This window comes from Leucopleurus acutus, assembly GCF_964270905.1.
Source record: "Leucopleurus acutus genome assembly, chromosome: 11".
NCBI classification, from domain to species: Eukaryota; Metazoa; Chordata; class Mammalia; order Artiodactyla; family Delphinidae; genus Leucopleurus; species Leucopleurus acutus.
Window position 1 is genome coordinate 8,605,955 of NC_139152.1, and position 11,565 is coordinate 8,617,519.

The 11,565-nt window shown below is 35.1% G+C and overlaps 1 protein-coding gene across 1 annotated transcript; it reads right to left on the reverse strand.

Annotated features, from left to right (window-relative positions):
• Window positions 1-3,247: 3,247 nt before the first annotated feature.
• On the reverse strand, window positions 3,248-10,547 carry CD69 (CD69 molecule; the record flags this gene model as incomplete). The annotated part of the gene is made up of 5 exons (XM_082850279.1): window positions 3,248-3,837; window positions 4,874-4,977; window positions 5,328-5,527; window positions 6,624-6,746; window positions 10,484-10,547. 5 exons carry the CDS (start codon window positions 10,545-10,547, stop codon window positions 3,729-3,731), a joined length of 600 nt encoding a protein of 199 aa, XP_082706405.1. The 3' UTR covers window positions 3,248-3,728.
• Between the last annotated feature and the right edge of the window lie 1,018 nt (window positions 10,548-11,565).

Below are 11,565 nucleotides of genomic sequence, written 5' to 3' on the forward strand. Positions count from 1 at the left end.
CAAACCCTCAATTTGTGAAAAATGCCATAGAGCAAAGCACAGTAAAACTCCAAGGTATGTTTGTAATTAGTTTGGGACTACCTGGCCAATTCAGGAGAATCTATCTGAAAGTCGGCAACATTAATTCCATCTGAATTTCTTTCCATGTAATGTTACATATTTACACTTTCCAAGTCGTGAATCTCTTGGGGCGACTATCTTGTCTACGTGGGGGAGGGAAAATAATTTTCCCTCTACCCTTCTAGGTTCTTGGTTGAGACACCTCCTGTAATAAAAGGCAGATTAATGGGAGAAAAGCAAGCAGACGTTTAATAACATGCATACCTCCTGCGTATGTGGGAGAGAACTAGGAAAACCAAGTAACTCCTCAAAACGATCCAAACCATAACCTTAAATAATATTTCCAGGTAAAGACAAAAGAAGATGTTGGGGAGGGAGAGGGTGGTCTGGTATGGAGGCCACCAGGAAAAGCACAATAAACAAGGGTAAGGTTGTTACACAGATTTAAGTTGTTGCCTTCTCCACTAAGATTTTCTAGAGTCCCTTCTCTTCCTGTACGGAAAGGGAGACACCCTTACAAGTGAAGATTTCTCTTATAAATGTCGCTTACAAAAGGGTAACTTCTATTCAGTTTTCAGAGCTTCACCTGTGAATGCTGTTTTTTTATTTTTTTTAAATAATCGGCGTAACATGATCCTTAAGCCAAAGAGACATATTTTGAGGTGACAAATCCTGCTCCCCTTCACCTACCAGATACCATTTGCAATGGTAATATACACACGTAATATATACATGTATATATACACATGTAATATACCTAGGAATAAATTTAAAGAGACATATAGGAGTTCTATACAAAAATCTATAACATATAGAAAGAAATTAAAGATAGAAATTAAAGAAGACTAAAATTAAAGAATTTAATGGAGAATTAAATCATGGCATGGAGTAAAAGACTTAATAAAGATGTCAATTTTTGCCAACTTTGGTGGGTTTTTTTTTGCGGTACGCGGGCCTCTCACTGTTGTGGCTTCTCCCATTGCGGAGCACAGGCTCCAGACGCGCAGGCTCAGCGGCCATGGCTCAAGGGCCCAGCCGCTCCGCGGCATGTGGCATCCTCCCGGACCGGGGCACGAACCCGTGTCCCCTGCATCAGCAGGCGGACTCCCAACCACTGCACCACCAGGGAAACCCAGCTTTTAACCTTTTAAAAATACTTTTAAACTTATTGAATCCCTATAATCATCTGAGATAAGCAGGTAAACTATTACTCCCCTTTCCAGAGGAAGAAATTGAAATTATGTTGGAAAAACCAAATAAAACACAGAAAAGTGATAGTTAAAAGTTTGAATACAGGACCAAATAAAGTAGGATATCTGTGATATATTTCCACAGCATCCTACATATTCCCTGCTATAAGGCTCCATCACCACCATAATATAACACTTTACTTTACTGTTTGTTTTACAAATAGACCATAAATTCCCCAAGACTAGTTTTCATGCCAAATTTGCTTAGTGTTTTAACTTTACTGTCCACCACAGTGTTGCTTAATAATCATTCATTGAATAAATTTTTTTTTAAAAAAAACCCTCAAAAAATGCTATGTAGAAATAGACACATCATGTAGAAATGCTGCTTTTTGCTAAACTTACTTTGAGGGCATGGTGTTCCCATTTATAATGATCACCACTAAAGTTTAATACATCTTTGGGGTTCACTGTGAGCCAGGTGCTCTTCTACGTCCATTTTCATGTATTAACTAGCTTAACTTCTAGCTAATTTTAACAAAATTTCTACCTAATTCTAACTAAAACAGCCGGTCAACTAGAGAGAGGCAGAAATGAAATTTGGACAGTATTTCTCTTTCACTCCAGCTCTCAACATCTACACTTTCCCTTACACATTTCATAGTGCGTGGATCCAAGACGTTGCTTTCTAACATGACCCAGGAGTAGATTGTTGTTATTAATGATAGGATATCAGAGTTTGGAGCCTGTAGGAACTGAAGGACACTGAGATTAAGAAACTCTATATTATTTATCGCTAAGCAGTGTCTGGAATCCAGATTTCTTTTCAATATGCCATACTAGTGACAACAGTTTAAAGATACTACATATAGCATCATTTCCAACTTTCAGAGAAGGAGAATACTGTGAAATACATTCATAAAACAATTTTGAAGGTAGTATTATTTTTATTGAAAAATCTCATGAAGATTATGTAGTGCCTTATTTCTATTGAATGAATTATTTTATGTAAGTAACTACGAGTATAGCATTTCAGAAATGAATAAGATGCTTTCAGAACATCAGTTATGAGGACAAATTATGCTCTCTTTTGGAGAGAGGACGAGCTTATAAATAAATCCTTGCAAAGTGACGTTAGCCACCTCCAAATTTCTCTGTGCCTCTTCAGGGTGATAAACAATAAAAGAAAGAGAGAAAGTGATAGACTCAAAAATTCTTAAATGACATAAATTCCTCTAAAGTCAATTAGAATATTTACTGAACTTTCGCTGTTTACAGAAAAGTAGATACAGCCCTTTGAAGACACACATGAAAACAACTTACAAAGTACAAACCATATTATAAATCTAAGGTTTTACAATAGAAGTGTCTTTGAAAAAAAGTTACGGTATTCTGTTTCTTCCTTTCTAGCATGAGATATGTTTTAATATATTTTGAAGGAATGACCACTTTTTAGAAACCACTTTGTTTATTCTACTTTCATTTTAACATACATAAAAGCAGGTTATGATTGTACTGGATACAAAAGACAAACAAATAAACACACGTTATTGCACTTAGAAAATACTTCTCATGAAGTATTGCACATGATAGAATAGATCAGGAAAGGAGAATAGATCAGGAAAGGCACAAGGTTATAAACAGATAGGACTAGTATTATTCCAGATTTGAACAATACAGACTTTTTCCTGATAGAGATTTGCCACATCACATATTGCACATTTTCCAACACTTTTATCTGTTTTACAAATATTCCTCATATTCTTTGTTTTTGTCCTTATCTCTGTAAAACACTGTGTATAAGGCAATAAATTATGTACCATTGAAAAAGACAAGTCTACGCTGAAGAAGTGAAAAAAAAAAGACCGGCGTAAATATATGATCACCCCATTCTTTGGGGGGCAAATGACGAAGTAACTTGACAAACTTCTTTAAAAAGAGAGAAACATCACAAAGCTTCATTTCATAAGCATTTGCCCATTGATAAATGTCCTCTGAGTTCAAGAAAAATGCATTTAGACTAAATACCTCTGTTGCCAGTTAAAATTTCCTCTGTTTACATTCAGCTTTTAATACCACTATTTAATTCCTTCATCCAGTGCAAATGCATGAAGGGCACACGTTGTTCACAGTCATTCAACAATAAATAATAACTCTAAACATAGTTACCTTATTATTTCTGAATTAAAAAAATATAAAGTGCATTCAAAAACTTTGAAGTCATTTTTCTCATTCTTGGACAAAATTAGTCAACCTGTAACATTTTCAGCTCATGGCACAAGTATTCCACAGTGCAGATATTCCTGGAATTTTTCTCCCTTTTTTCCACAGTCTTGTTTGGAAGAAAATTTCCAAAATAGTAAAAAGCTTTTTTCACAAAGTCTTTATGGGAAACTTCTGACCATAGAGCGCCATTCGTCAACACACATTTCCTTGAGTTCCATGATAGAATAGTATATAAGCAAATATGATTCCTCTTTATTTGGAGGGTTTGCTACATATCCAGTGTAAATTCTTTTCACATTCTGTGCTGCTGACCTCTGTGCTGTTCAGAAATGCACAGTTCTCAGATCCTGTAAGGTTGAACCTGTCAACAATAAAGAAACCAGAATTATTGTCAGTTTATCACTTCCGTTCAGTTACATGAGAATCAGCTTTGTGGTGGTGGAGGTGGTGGTTTCTGTTTTTTTTTTTTTTCTTAGTAGGAATGCATGAGGCCAGTGTGCCAATCAAATGATCACAGAGTAATCTGCAGAGACAGTAGACAAAGACCCAAAAGAATAGTATGTGGTGAGAAGATACAAAATTAAGTGTAGACGTCTCCATTTGTTTGCTTGGTGTATCACCACAGGAGTGACTCGTTCATTTTTGAGTTCACAAACCATTCCCAGAAAGTATAAACATTCAACAATCATGTATACTAGCGCATAGAGTTTTAGGGGGTAACAGTCCCTGGTGCCCATTTGTGGGTGTGATACATACCAAGGATTCCTTTTCTAGAGATTTAAACTAATTTTCTGTATCTTTAATTTTCATAAAACTATTTAGGGAGCTAGAAATTGTTTCAAGTCTGAGTTTTCAGATGACAAAGATTAACACTAAACTTATACGATGTCCTTCAAACTTTAAAATGTACAGGTAATGGCCATAAAGTCAGCATCTTTAATTCTGGGGCAGGTTTTCTCTCAGATCCATAGAAGCTTCTAATTAGGTATTGAAAATACTGTTCTTTATCTCTGTGGAGATGAGAACTGGCAAAGCAAAAAGGGAATTACTAGCTTGTCAATAAAATATAAATATGAGATTGGAAATGTTGGATTTTTTTCCCATCATCATATTTATACCTGGAATATTTCTGAGTTTTATTCCACTCAAATTTGCTGAGATCAAGTTACTAAGACGCATTTATCGTATGAATTCCAAGCAGATAAAAAGAAAAAAATGATAATATTAAAGCCCTTCTTTAAAGAAGTCTGTAGAGTATAACATACAAAAGAGATTGTTAAAGTTCTGCTTATAAAGAGCTCGATCTTCATGTAGAATAGTACTTCTAAAGGAAAAAAGACAAGTGGTTCCCTTGAGCTGCCATCCTGGGGAGGATAAAGAGATATCTTGAAACTCACCAGTTATTAAATTTTTTGCCATTTGACCATTTCCACATCTGGTCAGCTTCATTTTTCAGCCCAATCCAGTGTTCAGTTCTACCCACATGTTGTTTTAAAAAGATCTTGAAGAAAGCACAAAGGAACTGTATGTTAAACCACCCCTCCTGATAAGTATGTAATAAATCTTGTTTCTTAAATCTGCAACTCGTAGGCATGATAGCTAAGCTGATTATTTACTAGTTCTACGTAGGTTCAGCTCATGTGGATTTTTGGCCTTTGAGGCTAAACAAATCACATTTAAAGACTAAATTGAACTCTCATTTTGACCTCAGACTGATCATGTGGCTTTCTGTGACTAAATTTTCCTGGGTGAGAGACAGATACAATGTCTTCCCTTAGAAGGAAACCACAGAGTAGCTATATAAAATAGAATAGCAATATCTTATGGAATTGTTTTTGAATACTATCTTACCATGTCCTCTTCAGAATCAATGACAGCAAGAGTGGCACCGTGTTTGGAGCAAAAGTTTTGGGCCAAGGTCCAGTTCCTTGTTTTCTTGGAAATAAGATAGCATTTCCCCTGGTATACTATCCAATCATCTGAGCAAGAAGAAACATGGGTGTTTGGTGACACCGAGGACATATATTGGCCTGGACAGTTGTACTGGCCCACTGTGAAAAGGAAAAGTGTTTGTTTTAGTAACACAAGAAACCAAATACCCACAGTGTGCAAAACTAGTTCAGGGGATGCTGTGCTGTGCTGGGTGATAAACAAAGAGAGGAAAGAAGGTGAATTCTTTTTTTTTTTTTTTAATGAATTCTTTTTTAAAAAAAATTTTGCTGAAGTATAGTTGACGAGAGATGTTATATTAGTTTCGGGTGTACAACATGGTGATTCAAAATTTTTATACGTTATATATACTCCATTTAAAATTATAAAAAAGGAAGGTGAATTTTGGAAAGAGTAATAAGAAGGCAGTTTCTCACTTTATCTGATCTCTCATTGTGCCTAATCATCATGGTACTAGGTATAAGAAATACGAGGGAGTCACTTTGGTCAGAAAGTGGAGGGTAAATTTTAAAATCTTGAAAATAGTCTTTGGACTAGAAAGGCTAAAATACATTAAACTTCCAAGTAAGGTTTTGTATCTGAATGCAGATGGGGAAGAATTTGAAGACATAGTATATACAGACCTATACTGGAAGGTAGAGGAGAGAATACTTTGCAGAGGAGCAATTCAGAATACACAAAAATGTATGGTTGGGGATGTATCATAAAACTGTAAAATTTCATGTTTGTATAAGACACAAATGTATCTTGGTATAGCTGTATGTTTCGAATACCATAACACAACTGACTCTCTGGGAGCTTCTGGATATATTCTATATCTATATCTATATTCTGTGGCTTTTGAGATAAGAGACTGACCAATTCCTGATTAATCTATGGCTTAGGTATTATTTTTTCATCAACAATGAACGTGCAGCCCACATTTTTCCAGTTAAACGTCTATATATTTAGACTCTAAATCGGCCCCTTTTATTCCAGATTTAAACATCTGCTCACATGTAATTTTCTCCCACAGTATTGTATAAATCATAAGAACTTTTAATATTTCTAAAGCACTAGAAAACTAAAGTATTGCATCAATTATTCAAGGAATGTGGAATCATATTTAGCATTTCCTAGGAAATTGACCATGTATGAAAAATGAGATTGTCCTAAATTAATCAGAACTTTTGATGAATTCATGAAGTGCAGACCCACCTGATAAAGCAACGAGAGCTATGACTAGAGTGGTGATGAAGACCACGTTCACTACAGCACATGGGATGGGAACTTGAATGGACCCTTCATGATATGCCGCAAAATGAAGCCTGGTGGCATTATCTGAAGAGAGAAAGTAGATGATGAATTCAAGCAGGCTATAGAAGTAAGAAAGAGACATTTGATTTTCTCTTGAGGCATTTAAAATAAAAAAATAGCTATGTGTCTCCCTATCTTCTTATATGAAATTTATAAGTTAATTTCCCTCAAGTGTTGAGTGAATTTGGATAGTTTATTTTTGGCTAGAAATAAAACAATCCAGTCACAATAATGATATCGTAAAATATCTCCCCCAAATACGTACTCAGTAGCTATGAAAATTCTAAATATATCATAATTGTATTGTTTTAATCACAATAAGAACATTTAGTAAATATCTGATTACCCTAGAAGACATATAAAAAGAACATCCTATGTACAATCCCTTAAATTCTCTGTAGTTACTGTTTAAGGGAGATGGTATAAATGGGTATAAATGTGGGTGATATAATAAAAAATGTTGAATTGATATAAAAATATATACAACTGAAATGACTAAAAATTTAAAAAAAAGATGGATGGTACTTTTTTGTGAATTTGGTAGATGTGAAGCATTGAAATTTCCATATTTTACTGAATGGGAGAGTAGAATGGAAAAAAATACTTTGGAAAACTATTTCTTACATAATTAAATATACCCTTATCCTATGATCCAGAAACTCTACTCCTATTATTTTCTCAAGAGAAATGAAAATACGTCTTCAAAATGTTTTATATAAGAATGTTCAGAGCAACTGTATTCTTAACAGCCAAATCCTAGAAATAAACCAAGTATCCATCAACAGGGAAATGGATAAACAAATTAGGATATACGCATACAAGAAATTCTACTCAGAAATTAAAAACTTGGAACAACTGATGCATGCAACAAAATGGATGAATCGCAAAAAAAAATGTTGAGCAAAAAAAATCCAGCCACAATTATATACTGTATATATACATTTATATGACATTCAGGAATAGCTGAACTAAACTGGATGATAGAAATGAGAAAAGTGATTGCTTTTATGTGTTGGAAAATTAATTTGACTGGAAAGGAACACAGGGAAACTTTCTGGGGTGATGGAAAATGCCAAATGTTGATTGGAGTTGTAGTTATAACTCATTAAACTGTATATGTATGATCTGTGCATACATTGTATGTCAATTTTACCTCATTTAAAAATAACAGGTGACTGAAAAATAAGATGCTTGAATTTTCCAAGAGAAGTTAAAATAATAGAGGAAATTTAACAGTACTATAGACTAAATATTGGGTGGAAATAGGTTTTTTCATTTATCCTTTGTAAAATGCTAAAACCAAGTAAAAGTTTTATTTCATCAATGAGAAATATTTTTGTGGAAGGATTTAGAATATGAATATGATGTGAATGATGATTCTTAGTTACCAAAACAAACCCATCAACAGCAACAACAAAGCTAGAAAGATATCTGTTCTAGATTAGAAATAAATAATTGAGAAAGGAGAGAGGGGAATTTTGTGACTCAGAGTTTGAATTTGATTTTTGCTAGGATGAGCTATCAGGATATTTAAAATTCGGCCTCACAGGAAATATATAGATCCCTATTATGCTCTCAAAAACTGAAATGTAAAATAACTACTTGAATGATATTAAAACTTACCATGAAAGATAGTCTCAATATGCAAAAATATCCTATTTTTCAGTATGGGTGGCTTTCATAATTAAAAGGATGTCTATACAGACACAACTTGAACTTCGTGTATTTTTTTTCCTTAAAGCCTTTCTTTAAGGTTAAACTAGGCAAAGAGATGCTGCTTTCTTTCACAGTAATTTTGCTATGTAATGGATGTCAGCATCAACTGTTGCTTCTTCTGAGGATTGTTTCTCCCAGCATAGATCTGCATTCAGGTTTTGCAAGAGAAGGCTTTACTTTACTCCTATCTGGTTCTATTTCTCTCAGCTTCTTAAAGCAAACCTTCCTTTTTTCACCAGCATACAACTGTCACCGGAAGCAGCCTTTCGTAGCTAGGGTAGCAAGTTCAGAGCTCTCTGTCTAGTTTCACTTCTTACCATGTGAGACTCGATCATGGGGTTCAAACTCAATGCAGGGACAGCTCTGGCTCTTCAGCAAGTGCCAACACATCCAAGTAACTCATGGACGCCAGAGCCCATTGGCTTATCCACTGGACTCACTCTGTTGGCTTATCCAGTGGGTAAGCTATGGAGATGATTCTCAGACTTGTACTTTATATCCATTAGTGAGGGCTATTGTTACTCACAGTTTGACTTATCCCCTAGGTAAGAAAACACTCCCCCAAGAGCATACTTCTGCTCGGATTACAAGCCCTGTCCATTAATGGAGAAATTGAAAACAAATCCACTAGTACATATTGAATCACCAAGGGTGGTGCTCAATAATTGTTTATACTAATGAAGCAAGTACAAATAGCAGCGTAGACTAAACATTCATAAATTAAATATTCAACAGAAAATTGGAATGATCTCAGGAAAAGTTAAGAATTACCACAATAGCTCCTTCTTCTTTCAACTATGCTGTTTATTGAGCGGTTTTATTCTTAAATATATTTTTTCTTTTGGGGCAGCTCAGCTGAGCCATCAAGTTATGGCTATCTGGTTACCAAAAAATTTTTGTGGCTTGTACGTGTTATCCACACTTGATTTTGTGTTCTTAAGTGAAAGATGGGTTTAGCAGAGGTAATGAATGCTTTTCTAAAGCAAACCACTCTAGTAGACCCCTACTCAGAAAACAATCCCTTCCTCTAGATTTTTTTAGCTCTGCTGTTCATAACACATTCTTTGTTACTGGCTAGGTTTGCTTACAAGTAAACTCTAGCTCCTACATGCTAGCGCTTGGGGCACCTCATTAATCAGAGAGGAAGAGAGAGAGAAATGAAACCAATCCAGAAAGCCTCACCGAAACAAATTATTGTAAAGCAATGGGACAATCCTGGCAATCGAAAATGAAAGGTCTGAGGACAGAACAGACAAATAGAAAAGAAGAAAAAGCATATAGCAAAGATGATCATGTTTTGATGAAAAATAAAAGAAAGGAAGAAAAACATCTGATTCATGTAGAATTTGAAGCCCACGATTAGAAGGGTGAAATAGAAGAGCGAAATGGAGGAAAAGAGTCCCATAAACAGTATAGAAGGTTTCATTTTCAAGAATTCTTTCATGACTTTCTCCTAATAAGTTACCATTGGGCACTGTAAATGTTCAGATGTTTCTATGGATATTCTCTCAAAAATTAGAAACCTTTGTTCCCAGCAACTGGAGGATGCTGTCTTGAGAACACCAGATAAGGCCCACACAGAAAGCACAAAATGGTACAAGGTAAAGGCAATCAAGAATGTAATTGTTTATGTGGAAAACAGAGTTTTCCATAAAGAGAGTCAGTGCTTCCTGTAGGATGGATATGGGAAAATGATGGACCGTTTACTGGGCTAGGGCAGTGAGGTTTCTAATTAAATATGAAAAATTGAAATGATATAAACTAAAACAAAGAAACAAACCTTTAGAGAGCTTCTGAAATTCACCCTTGTGATTTCCTCTCAAGTTTCTATTTGTCTTCTCATAGAAAAAGAAATATTTACTTCTTCCCCATTTTCTCCTTTATTCCAACTGAAATAGAATGTAACCAAGTTCTTCAAAAGACAAGCTTCATTTTCCCCCAACTACCGTTATATATCATAGATAGATAGATAGGTAGGTAGATAGATATAAATATAGATATATTGATAGATGCTACCAGTATATGAGGAGTAAGACCTGACTTACTTTGTTGTCCTCTTTTCAGATGCAAGGAGCTGGTCTCTGTTGCAGAACAATCTTCAGAATTCATCTTTATCCTCGTCACGATCCCTTGGTTAATCGCAGGTCAAGCCAGTCTGCAGTGAGTCTTTGCTGGAGCTCTTGTTCAGTCTCTGAGTCTCTGAGATATCTTAGCATTTATATTCAGTTACATTGTCTCCACCCACTTCCTCTCACCTCCGGATCGTTCAGCTACTCCTGTCCTCTTTAATTCATGCTCTAGTGGCCCAAACAGTTTACAATGCGGTGTTGTGGTGAGCTACGGGTTTTCCCTGCTGTCTGAAACGTGCTTTCTCACAATTGTAGGTGCAGCGTGAAGAGACAAGCGCGGTTTTCCCAGAATCCGAGATATCCTGTCTTAAATTTGTAGAAAACAAATAATTTAGGAAACAGAATATCTAAGCAAAGAATTAAAAGTTAGGGATTCCTATCTTTGAGATGGAAATAATGTGGGGAGGAATATATCCCTGGAATCCCATTCATTCATATAATCATATACTTAACAACTATTATTTTATTGAACATCTACTATGAACCTGACACTGTTTGGGGTTAGAGGATTTATTGTTGAATAAGAAAGTTACCACCTCTATTCTCATGGATCTGTGTCCAGTCTGGAAGAGTTTAACTTAGCAAGCTATAAAGTGGCTTCCAGAAATGTGTCATTCGATTCTTCCATGGGGACTAGTTTTTCAAGGTATCATTTAGTAAGTAGCTGGTTTAATGGAGGAAATAGACCTTGTGGCTGGTACTTCCTTTCTATGCTCTAAAATTGTTTATCTTAAATGATCTGTTTCATTTATCTCCTGTTAATTTTCATGTCATATTTTACTGTCATTTAGACTGCCCTATTTCCCCTCAGTAATATCTTATTCTATTTTTCTCCAATCTTCTAGATTATTATTTTCATATATCTCTGACACTTTGGACATCTGAGAATGATTATTATAAAAATATACTGTCATAGTATTAATATCATCCAGATAAGTTATTAAGGTCAGCACAAAATGAATGTAGAATATCTGTGTCTACTGATTTAAGGAGGGGAT